Source organism: Protomyctophum parallelum (genome assembly GCF_964188405.1).
Source record: "Protomyctophum parallelum genome assembly, chromosome: 10".
NCBI lineage: Eukaryota > Metazoa > Chordata > Actinopteri > Myctophiformes > Myctophidae > Protomyctophum > Protomyctophum parallelum.
Genome location: NC_139704.1, coordinates 19,419,035 through 19,441,184, shown reverse-complemented (window position 1 = coordinate 19,441,184; position 22,150 = coordinate 19,419,035). Strand labels below are relative to the sequence as shown.

The following is a 22,150-nucleotide window of genomic DNA, read 5'->3' as shown; positions in this document are numbered from 1 at the left end:
AATTCATTTATTGCACTTTTGAAAACAATGTCAACGTGAACACAAATTAGAGCAAAACTTTTTACGGGCTCACATGCATCACGACGAAGGCATTCGACAGCTTTTGACCCTTTGACCCTTGGACAGTTAAGATCCACAGCTGGTATTTATAAAGGAGTAAAAGCATAAGGCTACCAAAACTTCCCTAGGTGGACATTGGCAGACGGAGTCGGTTTTCTCCCCAAACATACAAAACCCATCACCTTGTTTCCATTGGTATGTTAACTGTCAACAACTCCAGTTTTGATTTCGTGCCAATGTAGATATGAAGCTGTTAGTTTGTAATGGGAGCGAAAACATTCAACAAAACAGCGAGCGGCAATCTGACTTGTTTGCTTTAAAACACACAGCCGCGTTTCCCTTGACAACATGTCCGTCCACTTTGTCATCCCTGTTTTGTGCCGGTTCTTATAGGTCGAAATGTTTAAAAAATATTATTGTATTTTTTTTCAGAAATAGCGGAAATACGCAATCTCGCAATGCGTTCTACCTAATGGGTGTGGTTATGCCTAAACCTAGAACTAACATTGAAGACGTAGGGAGTATATCTATGGTCATCATATGGACATACCTAACAATCTATGTCAAAACAATGGAAACATTTCCATCTTTGTGTATTTTTATATCAAAAGTCCAATTTTAATTACTTCCTTTGAACAAAAACGTGATGCGTGATGACGTGTCGAGTCGAGTCATGCATGGATAAAAATTAATCTTGATTTCATTCACCTGTTTTATTCCCATCGCTGCGAGTTCCTCCAACACAGCTGGTTTTGATTACAGAACTACTCCGATTTTAAGCTCATTCAAGATGACATCCAGATGACAGTGTATTGCTCGTTTTAAGACTGTCTCTCTGTGACATGCAAACAAAAAACACAATGCACGCGTTGCGCACGTGCATGTAGCGGCGCTATGTCCCATACCTTGCAGGGATGCGACGTTCTGATTGGTTCAACAACACACAGCTTTCCGTTTCAGAGTGAAACTACAAAATAAAATGCTCCAAATAGCTATTCAACCTCACAAAAACAATGCCTAACCTTAGTCCTAACCCTAACCTCAGCTCTGCGAAGGAGTGAGACCCGATATGACACAGTGTTCACAAAATGCATATGTACAATAATAAAAATACCTTTAAAATATATTATGGAATTTCTATTTCTGTTATGCAACGAGCTTTAGGCCTCAACAACTTCCTCCACTTTTTCCAGAGCTTCCGAAGTGCAGAGCCAAGCACGGCTGTCCCGAGAGACAACTCAGCATAGTTCCATTCACAACACACTGATAGCTTATATGAGTGAAATTAGTCATCCACTTTGAGAGTTCTTCTGTAACAGACTATGTTTCAGCCTTATATGCATTCGTTGTTCGTGCGTAAAAGCCTTTGAGTTTAGTCACTGGAAACAATACGGTGCCAGGGGTGAATTGTGGGAGACGGAGAGGCCTTATTTAAAAAAATAAATAAGCTAACAGAGGTCTATGTTACATTGCTTCCATCATTCCCGGAATTCCAGACCCTGTGCTGGAATCATCACTCTAGTCTAGTGTAGCACTAGCTCCCTTGGCTGCTCACTACTGGAAGTGAACCTGGCTCTAAGGAGTCACCACAAGGACACATGGAAGGCTCTCCTGCAAAGGAAAACAAACAAAGTGTCTATAGAAAAAAACAAAAGGTTAGAATCCAGATGAGATCCTTTTAAGGAAGTGTGAAGGAAGGAGCTGCATGGTCCTCAATGTGGGGATCGGGGACCCCCAGGGGTCCTTGCAGGGACCCCCAGGGGTCCTTGCAGGGACTTCACGGGGACCCGAATGGACCCCTTACACATCTGTAACTCAATGGACCCCGAATGGACCCCTTACACATCTGTAACTCAATGGACCCCGAATGGACCCCTTACACATCTGTAACTCTGAGAGTGTACAACATGGAAGGAAAAGGACCCGAGGACTCTCAGAGTTAAATGATCACTGGATTTTACAGGCTGGGTGCCAGGCAGGGATAAAAGTCTTATCGAATTTGGGTCCATGGCCGAGTTCCATAGCCTGATCTATGATGATGATGGAGGTTATTGTGTCCAAACAAAAGCACTGCAACACGTTTTAACTGATGGAAGCCATCAGAGGTTCATTCGTCGGAAAACCAATCTCGGGTGCATCAGAATTCTGCTACAGACTCCTTCCTTCCTCTCTTTGAGAGATGAACTTCCTTCGACATCTCCATAATCTTTCTGTGTACATAAACAGGAAGCTTTATATTTCCACTCTTTCATGTTTAATTTTAGGAAGACAAATCATCCTCCCGGAGACTGAATAATTATTCATTTGTCAAAATCACATATTTCGGGAGCTGTGTGCCTCAATACTTCACATTGCTACTGATGCGTTTCTACTTAAAACGTCTGAGTTTAATCGGAGCAAAAAAACAAACTAAAAAGAAACCCTCCCTGATGGATTCACTGCCAGTGGGAGAGCATCCACTGAGAATAGTGTTGTTTTATCGTGTTGCTATGCAGTATCTGTGTGTGTTTGAGGTGGTTCCATCCTGGGTTGTTGAAGACGCTTCCAGATGCTTCCTGCTAGCTGATTTGGTGGCTAAACACACAAAATCTGGGACACCGTCGCTTCATTGTTAGTTCCCGAAGCCATTGTTTTTTAGACAGAACCTATAGATAAACCAACGTCAGTCAAAATGGCCCACCTGTCAAGTGCTCTTTTTGAAGGCATGTTCTATAGGCTCCGCTGCACATAAACACATCTCTAATAGGTACTGTATACAGCGACGGCACATTGGATTTCCTCTGTAGCAAACCTTCCCAAATGGAAGCAGAATAATGCACAGTGGCTGCAACAGAAGAAATATAAGCTTTCCATTCACGACGAGTGGGTAGTGATAAGCGCCAGAGGAGGGCAGGGCGGAGCAAGCCGGGACCTTAAGCAGGAAGCATCGTGTGGGAGGCTGACCGATAAAATGAGTGATCGCAGCCTGCCATTTTAAAGAACACATCAGATCCTACACATACGTTCCTGACCCACGAGAGGCCTTAATATGACCTACACTCCTCTAGAGCAGACCACTGGTTCTCAACGCGCAGTCCGGGGACCCCCACGGGTCCCTGAGGAGGTTCCCAGAAAGCTAAATGATTGAACATGGAACATTTTACACTCTCAAGAGTTAAAGATCTACACGGGTCCTTTTGGTTACTCTTCGTCATTTAGCTGGGGACCACCTGGAACCCCCTCAAAGACCACTGGTGGTCCCCGGACCACTGTTTGAAAACCACTGTCCTAGAAGACCAACAATGGTTCAACTGACATATCCTGATGCTCATGGGCACACAGACACACACTGAGGCGACACGCACACAAAGACACACACACACCACACCATTTGCAGTGGAAGTGGGAAACATGGCAGGAGAGCCCCTTTCATTTTGGTCAGAGTTGGCCACCCATCACGCTGCTTTGCGGTGACATAGTGTGGCAGTAATCGGCCCAGCAGTCTATGAGGAAGCCTTTTTTTTTGCTCAGCACGCTCCCTCGCCAGAATCAACAAATCAGCAAAGTCGGTTCAACCTTTGGCCGCTCTCGATATGAAAAACAACAATGTATTTCCTATAGCAACATCGCTACACTGTATATCGCCAAGGAATTATGAACATGCAGTATTATTCCCAGATGAAATGAAGGACGTAAGGGGAACAACACATGGTACAGTAACTCCATCTTTTACACAGTGGCAGAGGTAGAAGAGTAATTTCATCTGAAGTATGAGTCATTTCAGTCAGCGAAACATCATGTCTGTTAGTCCATTTAGACCTGAGGAACCTTATAGCTTTTAACCACTTTAACCATTATGTTAAACTTCATCTGTGTCACCTTATAGCTTTTAACCACTTTAACCATTATGTTAAACTTCATCTGTGTCACCTTATAGCTTTTAACTTCAGCAGATCTGCTCTTTGAAAAGGGTGGGGGGGGGGACACAACATATTTTCAGATGGGAGTCGGTGGCCAAATACATATAATATTTGGGGTCCTCCGTCCTTGACATGAAAAAGTTTCAGAACCGCTGACATAGAAACATGGGTTTTTCAGAAGACTGTCAGAATTTGTTAGACCTGGTCTCAGGTCTAAACGGGCTAGTCGTATTCTCCCAAGAAATGGCCCGGAGGAGGACAGAATAATGTTCATTCTGGCACGACCATGTAGGGAAATCCTGCCCCAAAATACTACCCTGTCCTAAAATTAGAATATGATAATAATCTATTCCTCTAAGAAGTCCACATGACTTACTCCTTCAGACAAAAGTCTTTAAGAGTTGACATTATTATAGTTAACTCACAGGATCACTTGTAATTTTCCATTCAATAAATTCTTTGCACCAAACCTCTTGTATATTTAGATTTTCGTTTGCCTCCCCATATTATTATTCTTTATAAATTGGTGCGTGAGTTTCTGCTGTGTTTAATAGAAGACAGCTGGGTTTGATTACCTTCCTGCTATGGACTTTCATTGTATCAGCTTTCTTGGCCTGGGCTAAATGAAACCAGTGCAGTGGCATCAAGGGAATGGCACGTTTCTATATGGAACTGTGAAGAAGCAAACAAAGCAGGCAGTGTTGCAGGCAGTGTTGCCATGTCCGCAAATTATAAGCGGTAAAGTCGATTGTAAATAATAATATTGCAACTGCGAGTTTTTTTTTGGGTTGGGGGGGGGGGGGGGGGGTGGGGGGGCTTGTTTTACAAGTGTATAGTTGCCCATTTGGGCTTGCTTTCCAAATGTTTAAACCAGTGGTTCTCAAATATTCTTTGACCCCCAAGTTAATATGTATTATTTTGTCCTCCATGTTTAAAGTGCTCATGCATGTGGCCTATAATAGTCAAGTCACCTCTTTTGGGCCTAGACCTGGTTGCTTATTTCTCTGGCAAAATCTGGCAACGCTGTGTGGCAGCCTGTCTCCACAAAACACGTGCCAGCAGCACCACTGAGGTTGTGTGGCTCTGGGTTACTGTGGTCTCGTCTTCTTGGGGACGTGCAAACCCATATAGCGAACTGCTGTGCTTTTACTATCTGCGTTCACCCACGTGGACAGCACGCTGGAATCAAACAGCATTTACGAGCATCCTCATCGTTTGTGATCAACCAGGCTGCTGCGTTCACACGGGCAGATGCGAAGATACAGTGAGTCTACCATTCATTGTCAATGGAAGCCAGCGACATGAAAGATGCAAAGATACATTGTCAATGGAAGCCAGTGACATGAAGATGCAAAGATACAGGCTACCATGCATTGTCAATGGAAGCCAGTGACATGAAGATGCAAAGATACAGGCTACCATGCATTGTCAATGGAAGCCAGCGAGAGCCATGCAAGGAGATGCATCCGATCCAGTCTAGATTTCTCAATGGAAAAGTATAGAGAGACAACCTCCAACCACTGCAGATGTACTACTATTACCATACCACGTAGATTTATTAAAATAAATTTGTATTCATTAAAACAAGTTCCGCAATGCAGCTTTTAAGCTTAATTCATACTCCAGCATTTCCATCAGCTCTCTCAATCATAGAAAAGTGTTTTTTGTGTGTGTGTGTGTGTGTGTGTGTGTGTGTGTGTGTGTGTGTGTGTGTGTGTGTGTGTGTGTGTGTGTGTGTGTGTGTGTGTGTGTGTGTGCGTGCGTGCGTGCGTGCGTGCGTGCGTTTAAAGGTTTCATGACATTAATTTTCATTTATTTTTCATTTATTCTTTTAGGTTTGGCAGAGCATGTTTTGCACTATAAAATGTGTTAAATTAGCATTTTCACTGTGCCTCTCCACAGAGACCCTATATAGCTATCCCCAGCTGTAGCAGCAATTGGAACACAATGATGGAGCTTTAAAAGTACCCCATGCCGTTTAAATACCCCTCATCTTATGTCCACGTGTTATGGGGACACGAGATATGGGTCACGTCAAGTGGAATATAGGCCAGCGAACACATATACATTAGGAGCTAAATTAGAACAGGCAACTGTTAGAGGCATGGGGTTGAGCTGCCTATTTTAGCTCTTCCCTGGAGACCCAGTTGCAGCTACAGTACATACACAGCAGTGGTGGAAAACATACTCACTATCTTTACTATCTTTACTATGTGTTTCTATGTCAGTGGTGCTAAACCTTTTTCATGTCAAGGAGCCCCAGAATGATATGTATTTGGCCGCCGACCCCCATCTGAAAATAATTATGTTGTTCCAGGGACTCCCCCAGAAGCAAAGATATTAGTTAAAAAGCTCTGAAAGAATATATATTCAAAGATAGAAGACATACAATCTCGTAGTGCGCCACTCGGTGGCGCGCCATGAGCTTGTATGTATAGATCTGCTATTTTTCAATAGCTAAAGTATAACATAATGCTTGAAACACCAAAAGGGGTTCCCGCCCAAAATGGGTTAAGTAAAAGTATCAATACTTGTACTTGTATACTTATATTACACTTGAGTAAAAGCACAAACGTATTGGCGTCAAAATGTACCTAAAGTACCAAAAAAGCAAATGTACTCATTATGCAGAATGTCCAATTTTAAGTTTTAAATGTATCAAAATCTTTTGAAAATAGCAGATCTAAGCTTACATTGTGAGCTTGTAGATCGGCTACTTTCAAATGGCCGAAATGGTTAATGAATGTTTTGTTGTACTAGTAGTGTTCAAATAAATGTAGTGGAGTAAAAAGTTAAACATTTTGGACCTGAAATGTAGTGGAGTAGAAGCAAAAGTATTGGAAAGGAAATACTCAAGTAAAGTTAAATACCTCATAATTGTATTGCATCGCCAAGGTATTAAGTATACAGTACTTAAGTAAATGTACTTAGTTACTGTCCACCACTGATCTACACAGCTACACAATACCACTGATGACCACAAATGGAAGTGGCCGTTGGCACGATTTCAAGGCACACTCGCACTGCACTGTGAAGCCCTGAGTATCTATTTAACTCTGAGAGTGTACAAATGGACCCGACAGGCTCTCAAGAGTTACATGAACGCTCAGGATTTTACCGTTTGGGGTGGGATCGCTAAAATATAAACACACACACAAACACACACACACACACACACACACACACACACACACACACACACACCCAAGCACGCACACACGCACACACACGCACATTGTGACGACATAAATTGCCACGGCAGTAAACATGCCATGTGATGCTATGCAGCGTGGAAGTGATCACAGAAATAGCCTGCATGGAAGCAGAGCTGAAGATCTAATAAAATGATGCTTAAAATGTGCAAAGCTAGCTTACCGAGACATGCAGTATACGTCAGAGTTACGGGACAGATTTAAACGCTCTTTAAACAGGATTTAAACAGATTTAAACGGACTCTAGCAAATGGTACTTTATATGACGAGTAACGGGCGGGACAGCATCTTGCAGAAATACTGCCTGGTAATGTTAAGTGTTAATGTTAAAGTAATAAAGCAAGTAAAACTACATTATAAATCTATTGACACTGTTTCTTTACTTGGTGTGTAGCAGAGTGGCTCAGAGCCTCAGCCTGATGGCCTCCCCCAGTCCATAGGGATATATCCCTTTGGTCTAGTAGTGGTTAAGTTTAATATCTCCCCCAGTCCATAGGGATATATCCCATATCTCCCCCAGTCCATAGGGATATATCCCATATCTCCCCCAGTCCATAGGATATATCCCTTTGGTCTAGTAGTGGTTAAGTTTAATATCTCAGTCCATAGGGATATATCCCTTTGGTCTAGTAGTGGTTAAGTTTAATATCTCCCCCAGTCCATAGGGATATATCCCATATCTCCCCCAGTCCATAGGGATATATCCCTTTGGTCTAGTAGTGGTTAAGTTTAATATATCAGTCCATAGGGATATATCCCTTTGGTCTAGTAGTGGTTAAGTTTAATATCTCCCCCAGTCCATAGGGATATATCCCATATCTCCCCCAGTCCATAGGGATATATCCCATATCTCCCCCAGTCCATAGGATATATCCCTTTGGTCTAGTAGTGGTTAAGTTTAATATCTCAGTCCATAGGGATATATCCCTTTGGTCTAGTAGTGGTTAAGTTTAATATCTCCCCCAGTCCATAGGGATATATCCCATATCTCCCCCAGTCCATAGGGATATATCCCTTTGGTCTAGTAGTGGTTAAGATGTTGGACTTTCACGCGGGAGACCCAAGTTGGAATCCCGGGCGTTACAGGTGCAGTACTACTTTGTTGTTATATTTCATGTCATGACTATGAATTGAATACCCAGGACCTGAACAAGACCGCCATGGACCCCCCCCCCCCGGTGCTATCTTTTTAGATGAAGTGTTTGACTGTACTCTGATTGATTGAATACTTTATTAGGCAAGAAATGTAAACAGCACAATCAATATAACCGTAACAATCAATACTGTATGGGGCATTGGGGATATGCTAATGCTAACCAATGTTTGGGGGGGGGGGGGGTGCTTTTGTTCACTCAACAAACGCCCTTTTTAAATCATTTTGAGATTCAAGAAGAAGGAATGTTCTGGCAAATAGCCGATCTGCGACGCATTGTGAGCTTGTAGATCGGCTGTCAAATAAATGTAGTTGAGTAAAAGTACAATACCTCTGAAATGTAGTGGAGTAGAAGTAAAAGTACTGGATATTAGAAATACTCAAGTGAAGAACAAATACCTCAAAATTGTAATTACGGTAAGTACAGTACTTAAGTAAATGTATCTAGTTACTTTCTACAACTGGAATGAAGTATATTTGTCAATGTAAAAGTATTTCTCAGTTGTGTTGGATATGACCCAAACCAAATGACTGAAGCATCCACTTGCATGATGTTAGAAATATGAGCGTTTTCACAAGAAGTGTACAGTAAAATCCTAAATGAACACTGAGGGGTTTATTGCGTGGGTTGTCTGAGAAACAACGAATACAGACAATGTGCCAATTACGCAAGATTGCTGAACAATAATTATTATAATACATACGGTATGACTCAAGAATTTCAGTGAAGGTAAACTTAAATGCTGCTTTACTCACATCTACCATCTCACACACACGTCTTTCTGGTCATTTGAACCCCAATCATTCAACAGTCATCATGGTATGGGCTGTTTTCCCTCTTTAAACATGAGGCGCAACTGTAGTAAAACACTATGTGCCGTTTATTTTTGCTAAAAATAACCAAACAAAGACCATCTGGAGTCCTGGTATGTTATTCTGCAGCCTCTGCCAACAAAGGGGTGACTTACATAATTTTCGGCGGAATTACTCGAAAACAATATTATGATTGAACTATTAACTTCTGTGCTCTGTTTTCAGGGGGCACTTCTTGTGCGGTTGAAAGAAATATGTGATTTTGTGACAAAATATTCCAGATTTCTAGTACAGATTTCACATGTTAAGGAAGAAGAACCCACCCTTTCCTTTCCGGTCCTGTTGGTCCATTTACATGGAACAAAATCAAACTTTAAGTGCGCTCAATTAAGCTCTCTACTTACAGGAGTCAACTGCCTTTTTGGGTGTGCTTGATTTATATGATCAACCCGGGCAGGGTCGACAAATGGTCAGTGTACGAGAGCCATCAACGAACGTTAAGAATGGAGGCTCAGAATAGTTCATGGACTGCTTCCACGGTCACTCATGCATCAGGAGCGAAAGCAATCAGCCCTGACGCACAGGGTTTCCATAGCCAGCGCGGAGTTCCAGTTCACACAACAGCAGCCCGGCACCCTGCTGCGTCGCGACAGCCTACCCTACACAGCATTTTCACTATCATGTGTGTGTGAGCAGGGACATGGGTGGAGGGGGTGGGGGGTGGTGCAGGCTTCCCCTGAGGATACAGTCGGGCACCAGCTGGTTTCCATTAGCATACCTCTTCCAAGGGAACGGGGAGGACTCATGTGGGCAGTCGACACATGAGCAAGATAAATGATGAGATTTACCAAACAGACGAGACCCCTCTCTCTTCCAGAGCATAGGAGCTAGATCACTTCTGATTATGATGATTCGGATCCAGCTGTTCTCCCGACTACTAGGCTCAGAACAAAAACACATATTGTGATAAACACAAAGGCCGTTGGGGCGAGCGGGCGCGGATAATCTTTGTTCCCTTTACTTTTCCTAAATCATATGTATACCTAAAAGTCACTGAAAGTTCTAAACAGTCTGGCTGCGGCTGCAGTCAGCTGCAGTCTTGGCACTGCTGCGCTGCCACTGGTGTGGCTACGACTGCAGTGGTGGAATGTAACTACAGTACTGTACTTTAAGTACTGTACTTAAAGTACAATTTTTACTTGGGTATGTTACATCTTCTGTACTTTTACTTCTACTCCCACTACATTTCAGAGGCAAATATTGTACTTTTACTCATTGTCATTACAAAACATACATTAGCCACGTCAGTCCTATATATACATTTCAGCCGAAGTACTAAAGTACTAAAGTAAATGTACTTAAAGTACCAAAACTAGAAAGTACTCATTATGCAGTATGTCCCATGTCCCATATATAAGTTTTCAAAATATATAAAAATCTTTTGAATGCGTCGCATCAAATGGTCGAAATGTATATAGGGCTGAAGCGGTTACTGTAAGTTCTCTAATAAGTGCAGTACCGGCTTCTACCACTGCTAATAATATCTGTCTGGGGGGGGGATTCCTGATTGGATGAGAGGTAGATTTGGTTTTCCATGTGGGAGACCATGGGTCTTGAATTGTGGTGGTTATACACAGGTCTTTTTGGTGCTAAACAGAAGGGAAACCATGGCCTCAAACAGTGTAGTGATCACCACAATAAACAGAACAGAAAAGATATCACATCAATCCTAACTAAGTACTGGCATGGCTGCTTGGTTTTTATCAAACGGCCACCACATGTGTGCCTCATCATGCAAGCAACAGAACAGCTCCTTCCAGAAGCCTCCTTAGATTGTGCTCCAACAAAATCTCCAAAGAGTGACTTAAGAAGTTGCTGTACATGTGTCTACAAATAATAATGGAACGTCATAACATACAATATGCTAAAATGTAATTTAGCAGATTAGTGATTGAACTAAGTAACAGCTACAGAGGGCCTTTAAATAATAATGTGACGGATGGGTCTCCTTACCTCATTTAAAGTATGTTTATCTCACTGTAACATTAAAGCACAGACGAGGAAGAGATGCCTCACGGTTTGCGTGGCAGCTAGGCGCCATATGTGAGTGGTAATTAGCTGCTTGCCCACCCAGAAACGTGAAGATGTTTTAGTTAGGGCTGAAATGTTTTGCGTTGCAGATTTACTGCACACAGAAAACACACGTTGCATGATTTATCTCACGTTTTAGTGTACCAATGCAGTGAAAGCTGGTGGGAGAAGGAAAAGAAACGTTAAGTGCTATAATATTTACTAATGAGTTTAGGCCAGCGAAACCATCCAGCTTCGCTTCAGGTTTGCTGGATAAACACATGCCACACATCACCGGGTAATCCTCGACAAGTGTGCTCCATGCCATGATGGATGACGGGGTTTATTGCTACAACTGCTCTGTGTGACATTCTACTCATGCCAGTTCAACATGGTTAACCACTTATGCTATGCTTATTGTAATAACGAATAAATGTTATTTTAATCGTATTTTAACACAACATAACCAGCTCATCTGCAGTGATTGGAGTTAATCTCTCTACTCTTCCTCCATTGAGACATGTTGGGTATTAGGACAACTTACTCAGAAGTATTTCTGCCTCAAGGTTATCGTAGGTGCGGTAGACGTTTGGCCTGTCCTCGTGTGGGAGGAGGGGGTTCAAATTCCGCGTCAACTAACAGATTGAAGCTATACATGCCCAAAATGTAAGGACACCAGGTTGAAAGTGGTTAAATGCATAGAGAGGAAGGCATGGTAATAATGGCAGCTCCCGTCACTCTGCATGGCTGCTGACAGCCTCCCGCGGTGAAAGCGCCCGCGGGGTGCACTTCTCCGGAATGTCCAGTGAATTTAACGGGATCAGGGCGGTGGTGGGCCTTCCACGCCGGGAGAGGTGAGACCCACCCACCCACCCACCCACCGACGATGCCCTCGCGACCTGGAGCCAGCCTGCTGCTACTAACATTACATGGCTTAAAAAGCTCACAGGACACAATAGAGTAACTATGCGATGACAAAGGAGACTCTGTTTCCCGTGCATATATATTCCTGCAGGGACACACGCACACATAACGGTGTGGGAACGCACAGACGCACCGTACGCACGGCACAGAGCAACACATTTTCAGGAATTACAGAGGACTGTTTCCCAAACAGTCGGTCGGGACCTTAGAGTATAGAGACGGCACCCGGAGGAAACCCTGAGGCTAAATGGACATAGTGGCCGAATTTGGTATTGCAGCTCGAGCCAGCGCTGGTCCGTGGACTATCATTGCGCACGTTCATGTTATTGGGGCCATGACACGTGAACGAATGTTTCATACGTGAACGTGCACAAACGGCACAATGATAGTCAACGGCAGCGCGTTCATGTGTTTGGGGCAAATCCATCCCAGAATGCACTCTGTTCCTACACGGAAGGAGGATGTGAGTGGATGGGAGGAGGAATCCGGTGCCGTCTCTATTCATATATACTCTAAGGTCGGGACCCATTTATGGGTCGGGACACATTTGTAGGGTTCCCTTCATTTTTGTTTTGTTTCCTGCATTTTTAATTATTATAATTTCAAAACATTTTCAAAAAACATTAGCAACTTCTAATGTTTACATGGTTTCATAATTATTAAATTAAAATAATAAAATAAAAATGTCTAAGTAATTTCTTGAGCAACTACTACTACTCTATAGCAATGATTACTGTCAGAATATAGTGATTTAACCTTCTAACTAAAAACTTTTTGTTTTAAAAAATATATCACTTACACTACCTTTAAATCAGGTAGGTATAGGTGCAGAGAGACGGGAAACCAAGACAGGGGAGAGAAGGTCTGTGCACTAACTGGCTGAGCCACCAGGCATCCCGTTATCAGCAATTTACGAATGATTTGTGTTTCTCCAAGCAAAACACATGCAGCAGCAAATGACGTCTCCTATCACTCAACATCACAGAGTGGAATAGTGGATATGCACCATATGCCATGAGAAAGAATCCAGGGGACGTGGATCTTTCTCACGCATGTACGCTGCTTCTTCGCCTCCTTGAAAAGGAGCCAGCTTAGGTGGTTCGGGGAGGTTCTATCTGGAGGCACGTCCCACTGGAAGGAGACCCCCGGGCAGGCCAAGGGTCAGATGGAGGGATTATATCTCCAAACTGGCCTTGGATGGCCTCAAGATCCCCCAGGAGGAAGTTACTAATGTTGCTCTGGAGAATGAAGTCTGGAGCTCTCTGCTGGAGCTATTGCCCCCGCGACCCGACTACGGATAAGCGGTTGAAGATGGATGGTTACGCACGCACACGTGACCACACACACACACACACACACACACACACACACACACACACACACACACACACACACACACACACACACACACACACACACAAGGAAGGGAAGACACTTAATACAGGCCACTGTGGCTAAGGAGGTACATTCTCGGCTCCACCTGGCTTAATGTCAAAGGGTTCTTGAGCCAGACGCTGAACCCCTAACTGCTCTACTGAGCAGCTTGGCGTCTCGCATGATTTACAAGTCTGTACACTGTGAAGCACTTTGGACAATGGCTCTACATGGATGCACTATAGAGCACCAAAGTCTGTCGTCAATATTGCTAGAGGGCGCTATTTCCACAGGTTCGTGTATTTTTGTATTTGTATTCTAATCCCCATAGAGGGATCTTAGATCCCCTCAGATAAGAACTGTGTTCTATTTGTATTAACAAATCATCCCGGCGGTTTCACTCATATGGATATGAAGAATCAACTGACAATAACACTGTCAAGTGACAAACACTAATGTTACTGCTGCCGAATTAGTTACATTTTCGCTATAGAAACAGACTGTATTAAATACAGTTCAAACGATATTCAAACGATACAGAGACACCTTCCCGACAATATCGCAGAGACAGTTTGTTTATTTTTGGACCACAATTCTTATATGAGACAATTTTAAGACGACCCAATGCTATTCTCCATAGAGAAATTACACTTCCGCAAACCAGGGGATGAACGAGCGACATCGGGACTTTCTCTATACTCTATTGACACACACACACACACACACACACACACACACACACACACACACACACACACACACACACACACACACACACACACACACACACACACACACACACACACACACAGCTTGTGAGCAACGTACCTTGACGTAGGCAGTGTACTGCTGGCACTGCTCGCGGTGGATCTCCAGGCTGAGCTGGTGGCTCAGAAAGCTGACCTGGCCTCCATTCTGGGAGAAGTAGACCCTGGAAGCCTGGGTCTTCTGTCTCTTATCCACATCCGCTGTCAGGTTGTACATCAGCTCTGAAAAGAGACAAGACAGGCGGATTAATCAGTGGCGGAAACAGTAGGCCTACTCAATTGTTTCACTTAAGTAAAGTGAAAGTATCAATACTGCAATGTAGACCTACTCCCATTACGAGGAAAAGTCCAGGATTCAAAATGTACTTGAGTAAAAGTACAAAAGTATTGGCATCAAAATGTAGATTTGGTGTAAAGGGAAAGTAGGAGGGGGGCAAAGACAGACCCGCTGGGGGACCCCGGTCAACAAAGACTGTACAGCAGGTCATATTTACTATGGAATTGTACATTTCCCGTCAGTCAGTCACTCAAAATCCTCATACTGTACATGGGAAAGCCCCCATATATGGTAACCCAGGTCTCGTGACATCCCGTGACATCATCAGGGATGGAGATCCCTGATATCATAGTATACAGTATATGACCTGTTGTCACAATTATGCCCATATATGGAGATCTCTGATGTCATCAATATTGGCCAGCAACTCTACGTCTGACCTCAAACCGGCTCAAACCCTTTGATCTCCATATATGGATATATGTCAGAACCTTCCCCCCATCCATCCTTCCTCTTCGATGTCCCTCTTTTGACTGATACCTGTCCATTCAAACTCTAGCCCCAAAGTTATTATTGCAGCCGCAAGTTCTCGACAGGCCCGGAAATGATAGGCCCATCACTCTTCAAACCCTGTACACTCAACTCAAGAGAATGTCCCCGCTACGGCCCTTAGATCTCCATAAATGTGCATAAAGGGGACACAGACAGATGGGTGGAACGGGTACTCTGACACGGGTATACAACGGGTATTCCATAGCCGGGTGGGGCATGGATCTGACTCTGTGCTCTACAGCCGGGCACCAGTCTAGTAATGATAACTATAAAGATATGTCATTTGGTGACAATGGTGAACATTCCAATATAGAAAGTCATATTGTTGATGTTATGGTGCTTTGGTGTGAACGGCCCTTGGGTTACGGTTGACTTTCTCCGCTGAGTCATTGTATAGTAGTAGCCCATACCTCTCCTTTGGGATTATTTATGAATTTGAAATAATAGTTCTTTGGCCAAACTATAACCCCAAGAAGGCGGCATAGTTTGGTTTTACTAGAAAATCACCACCAAAGCATTAGATACAATAACACAGTCAAATGTGAAATAAATATGAGTCATGAGACGACCGCAATGTGTGATAGTTCTGGCTTCTTGTGTTAGTATACACACAAGGATGTTGTTTGAGTTGATTTAAGGTGATGTGATGAGTTACCAAGTATGGCAAAATGGCTTGCCGCAATGACTTGCAATACTTTGACATTGGAGGCATTTTTCTCATGGTTTTATCGCTGTCACCACAAAACCAATTTTCTAATTTCGTGTTAATCTTAGACCATTTTCAAGCCAAACAATTATCGGAACCTCACACAACAACAAGATTAAAAACATATAACATTTTCTTCCCAGTAGTCATAACAGAAAAACATTACACACACTGTTACAAACCAGCAAAGAAGAAAAATGTATCTATCTATCTAGGTGTTTGCCCCTTTTTTATGGGAAGTCCTGCTGAAATGACACTGTTCGTGAAAACATCCTGTTTATACAGACGTCACAGGGCGATTCATCCGTAAAATAAATGAATTCCTTGTTGATAGATACTGCATTAGTAACTCTGTGAAAAAAAAGAAAAAACTGTCTTTGATCTGCTCTGCTTAAAACAGAGCTCCACTCCATCTGACAAATCACACACATGAGGTTATCATTCTCTGACAAGCCCATATATGGGCTTTCTGGTCATTTGAAATCCAAGCCGGGCTGAATGAATCAGCTTCAGTGTGTAGTAATTGCTTCAAGAGGGTGTCACGCTGGTAAAACAGTGGGAGGGGGTGACAAACACACACAACCCCGGTCGGACCAAAAGGGGACTATATTGCTCCGTTTACAACAGAGGGAAAACGCCATGACCTCACTCACTCACTCCGGCTGGAGTGCAAAGGAGCGTTTCATTGTGGGGAGGCGCCCGAAACAGGAGGAGGCGCGGCCGCTTTCCACGGCGGGTGCCAGGTAGCCAAACAGAGGGGCTTTATTCCTGCCGGCCAGAACTTATTCATTATGTAACGTCAGTCTGGCTCCCCTGGGGGTGCCTTGCATGTGCAACAGACGCACCCAAACACTGCAGGCAGGACCACACCCCAACACTCACCCACTACAACACTGACTGACTGACTGACTATACACCCACTGGCCAGACAGAGAGCAGAGGCCGAAGGCTAACTAACTATAAGTATCGAGGCTATAAATACAGTGTATAGTCAGACACTGTGTCCAGAGGTTATTATAGCCATGCCCACCCGCTGTCTGGGAACTGTTAATTCCCTCCAGTATGATGATCACATTTTGCTTAGTGTTTTGAGTAACCATTAATCAAATTCTGAGAAGATTTAAGGCCCTTGTAGAGGATGTCCATCTTTCGGTGTATGTGCACAAACTTTGTCCTACACAAACCCCAATTAATTAATAATTTTGGGTGTTCGTTCGTGTACACACACAAAATTGCGTAACACAAACATTGAAGACGAAGGTGAGGGCGCAAATTCTGATTGGCCGGAATGAGATGATGTAGGATGTACGATGATAAGATTCACTCACTTCACACGGTGTGATTTTTATTTATTTATTTCAAGGAATTTCTAAATGTATTTATTTAGTGGAGAGGAATTTCACCACTACTAGACGGTACTCACTACTCACCTATCTGTCTGGGCACCTGTCTTCACCACTACCACTAGTAGTACTCACCTATCTGTCTGGACACCTGTCTTCACCACTACCACTAGTAGTACTCACCTATCTGTCTGGACACCTGTCTTCACCACTACTACTAGTAGTACTCACCTATCTGTCTGGAGACCTGTCTTCACCACTACCACTAGTACTACTACTACTAGTAGTACTCACCTATCTGTCTGGGCACCTGTCTTCACCACTACTACTAGTAGTACTCACCTATCTGTCTGGGCACCTGTCTTCACCACTACTACTAGTAGTACTCACCTATCTGTCTTCACCACTACCACTAGTAGTACTCACCTATCTGTCTGGGCACCTGTCTTCACCACCACTACTACTAGTAGTACTCACCTATCTGTCTGGACACCTGTCTTCACCACCACTACTACTAGTAGTACTCACCTATCTGTCTGGACACCTGTCTTCACCACTACTACTAGTAGTACTCACCTATCTGTCTTCACCACTACCACTAGTAGTACTCACCTATCTGTCTTCACCACTACCACTAGTAGTACTCACCTATCTGTCTTCACCACTACCACTAGTAGTACTCACCTATCTGTCTGGGCACCTGTCTTCACCACTACTACTAGTAGTACTCACCTATCTGTCTTCACCACTACCACTAGTAGTACTCACCTATCTGTCTGGGCACCTGTCTTCACCACTACCACTAGTAGTACTCACCTATCTGTCTTCACCACTACCACTAGTAGTACTCACCTATCTGTCTGGGCACCTGTCTTCACCACTACTACTAGTAGTACTCACCTATCTGTCTGGGCACCTGTCTTCACCACTACTACTAGTAGTACTCACCTATCTGTCTTCACCACTACTACTAGTAGTACTCACCTATCTGTCCGGGCACCTGTCTTCACCACCACTACTACTAGTAGTACTCACCTATCTGTCCGGGCACCTGTCTTCCGTGGAAGCTGAGGCAGGCGGTGACGTTGAAGCAGTTGAGGTTCTGCGGGCCCTCGTGGCAGTGAGGCACGGAGATGTTGATGGACGCTGGCAGCAGGATGGTGGCGACCACCGTGATCACAGGACGCGTCCTGCACACACAAACGTGGGAGACACAGGACATTAAAGCCTGATTTAACTCTTACTCCTTAGACGCCCGTACCAAAAGGGGGGGGGGGGGGGGGGGGTAGGCGGAAAGTGCCAGACAGATGAACGAAATAAGCAGAGAAGTCGGGCTCTTGTTTTCTGCCGTTTAAACCGGAAGTGAAAGTCGGCCATTCCGTGGCAGCCACAGATCTCTGTTGTGTCCATCGGATCGGTGTTTGTATTAGCACAATCTCGAATTAATGTTTAATCAAGCCCCGAACATCGTACTTTGTCTCCTTATGAGCCATGAACTGACTATAGTCCGTCTGCACGTGCGTGTGAACGGATTATTGCGGATTTTGGCTGTTTATTCCATGGATCCTAGTGGATGCTAAAAAACAGGTGAAAAATATTTTTTCAAACTCTGGATTAAGGCTAATTTATCATAACTCGTAGTTTTACTCGGTGCAAACGGTCCCCCCCCCCACCTTCCAGACTACCTTTGCTCACCTCAACAGCACCACACTATCCGACATGAAAGCTCCAATAGTGACATCTGTAAGAAAACAAACAAAACAAAGCAAAATGGTAAAAAAAAAACAGTTAATATACAAGATGTATCATAAGTAGTGTTGATTTTTAGATTTAGTCATAGTCTTTTTAGTTTTTAATCATTTTCATTTAATTTTAGTCACCTGGAATGTTTTAGTGTTAGTCTAGTTTTAATCAACTAAATATCATACGATTTTAGTCGACTAAATCTGCAGTTGATTTAGTCTACTAAAAGGTATTTTGGAGGGCCTTGATGCCGTCGTAATGGCTGATTTTACACTTGCGATAGCCGATCAACAATATTACTACAAGCTCGCGTCACAGCATGACACGTTGTGAGCTTTTAGATCTTTTACTACTGGATCCCAGTCCACTAGTCCCTTCCTAACATTTTAGTCTAGTTTTAATTTGATGACGAAATTGTCAATATGTTTAGTCTTAGTCATCATAGCTTAGTCTTCATTTAGTTTCCATTTAGTTTTAGTCAGTGAAAAAATGTAGTCGACGAACATTTGTCGTCAAAAATCAACAGTGCAAAAGTACAATTTACAGATTTTTCACACTTTGACACCTGTAATGAATAAGCGTAACAATGCACAGAGGACTTTCACACTGTGGCCCATAGCTTGTTAGTTAACCAATTAAGACCTGAGGATCCGATACTACAAATGTCTTGTTTGACATATGTCAGTTTCTGAAATACGCATGTTTCTATGTCAGTGGTTCTCAAAGTTGTCATGTCAAGGACCCCTAAAAAGATACATATTCGGCCGCAGAACCCCCCCACCCCTCCAGAAGCAAAGATTTGAGTTAAAAGCGTTTTCTGTGAGAGAATATACATTCAAAGATTTGCGCCACATTTTCACGATTTTTCTAAAAACAGCAGATCTACAAGCTCGTAGAGTGCCACGCTTGTAGATCTGCTATTTTTCAACAGCTAAGAGTTTAAAAATAACGGTTGAAGTGGTTAAATGCTATGAGGCGACGCATGATGCATTCCCCGGTCTTAATGGGTTAAGACGTTATGCTGGCTGAAGACTGAATGTCCACTGTGGAATGCAGTAAACAAGATGCTTCTGACTGCATCACGAGGCCTGTCTCACCACTATTACACTGAGAACCATGTGGGGATCAAATATGAAACCGAACATTAAATTAACCTCCTCTTGGATGTGTTCATTTTTTATATAACCAGACATTGCATGCATGCTGTTTTGGGAAGTTTAAAAAAAGTTATTACCGGCGTATCCGTTGCCATCCATGTCCACATTGCCAGAGATGGACTGGCCGAACATCTGCAGGCCAGGGTTCACGCTTCGTCCAGACAGCCTCTGCAACAACCAAGCGGTGGAAAAAGTACTCACATGTTTTTACTCAAGAAAAATGTACCATCATCAATACAGCAATGTAGAAATACTACTCATTATGTACTCATTATGCAGAATGTCCCATAGGCCGTTCACAAGTTTTCGAAATAGTTTCAAAATCATTTGAAAATAACGGAAGTGTATAGGCTGAAATGGGTAATATATGTTTTGTAATAATGATCTAAATCTACAAAGTAACTTGTAACCAAAGTTTTCAAATAATTGTAGTGTAGTGGAAATATTTGCCTCTGAAATGTAGTGGAGTAGAAGTAAAAGTACTGAAGATTTGAAATATTCCAGTAAAGTTAAAGTACCTCATAATCGTACTTATACAGTACTACATTTTAGCATTGCTGGCCGTGTAATTACTGTAACTAGGGGTGTAACTACCCTGTTGGTACGCGGAAGCGCTTCCCGGCGATTGATTGACAGCGCATTTTGAATTTTGACGACGCATGCGTGTTGGCGCACCGCTTATGTGCAGCCCTGATAATGTCTATGTATTTGCTGGAGAATCACTATGTTTACTTATTTATATCCACATTCATACATTTTCCCTTAAAAATCCTGCACTATATCCACATGTTTCACACAGATTTAACGTCTTTGCTAAATAGTTATCGATTTGAAATCATTGAATCGTATTGTATCGCCCTAATGAAGCAATAGACATATTTTATACTTTGTCTTTTCAAAAATAGCATACAAGCGCATAGCGAGTCATTTCGTGCCACGCTATCATTGTGTGGTTCATAAGTCGTGGACTTCTATGGACTACCGTAAATCTTTTAGGTTAACCTAAAGTTTTAAGTTTTAAGTCTTTGCACTGTACCGAAATGAATGGAAACCAGTAGTTTCATAGTAAATAAAAGGAAACATGGCGGTGTGTTATGGAAAACGGTCAGCAGTAATGTTGAGTAGACTGTAAGTCGTAGTCAATGGGCTAAACATGCCAGACCACCGCTATGCTCCTTCAAGTCCATAATCTATAGCTCTAACATCGCTATCATGAGACTCAAAGATTTAGCGACATAACATAACTCCACACATTAGCCACCTAAAGCCCTTTGTAGTGGCAAAGTAGAAGTATTTTACCTACTGGTTGGTTACTGACAGGCATGATTGTTTAGACGTGTGCCCTTGAAAAACGATGTCATAAAGTTCATAATACAATTATTCATTTTCTCTTCCAACCAAAATTGTCTCGTCACTCACTCTTAGGGTTACAAAATATTGAGGACAAAACATACAGTCCACCAACTCTTGATCAGTCACAGAGCACAGTCAACAACTGTTTGCTTCTTCTCAATCAACAACACCTGCGCTTGATTGACACCACATTAAGTACCTGGCCAGCATTGGCCTTGCTGAGTGAAAATAATAATATAGCCACACACTCATAGCCGCACACTCATAGTTGCCAATGCATACGTTTTAATGAGAACACAGAGACAGATAGTACTGCCTTCTTCAGCATTGGCCTTATGACCATGAAATAATATGAATCAAATATGGCTCTTACACTATATTATACGTACTTCATCGTACACACAAGAGAAAATAAATAGCCAGACAGCCGGTCTACAAGCTCACAACGTGTCAAACACGACACGTTGTGAGCTTGTACATCGGCTACTTTTAGGTGAAGAATAGATCACCAATTCACCATACAACCAATGAATGAAAGCTTAACAGACATATTGCTTCCATCAGTAACACACAGTGATCTGTCAGTGCCCCCCATGTCTTACAACACATAATGCCTCCGCTGTACGACGCTATACCAAGACGGACCACTTTCTGTTCGGTAAATCCCTCAATAAAAATGAGGTCGTTGCCGTTAGAAGGCTTTTGCCACAGAATATCTCAGTAGCGATGATGGACTGCTGTATGTGG

The 22,150-nt window shown here is 43.0% G+C and overlaps 1 protein-coding gene across 1 annotated transcript in view; it reads right to left on the bottom strand.

Annotated features, from left to right (window-relative positions):
* The window catches only part of itga9 (integrin, alpha 9), a 103,749-nt gene that overhangs the window by 50,864 nt on the left and 30,735 nt on the right, over nt 1-22,150 (bottom strand). Inside the window, exons 12-15 of the mRNA XM_083774146.1 lie at nt 20,128-20,218; nt 18,846-18,891; nt 18,186-18,340; nt 14,334-14,494 (exon numbers count right to left, since the gene is read on the bottom strand). Of these exons, the coding sequence (XP_083630272.1) occupies nt 14,334-14,494; nt 18,186-18,340; nt 18,846-18,891; nt 20,128-20,218 (453 nt within the window). The remainder of the gene's footprint in view (nt 1-14,333; nt 14,495-18,185; nt 18,341-18,845; nt 18,892-20,127; nt 20,219-22,150) is intronic.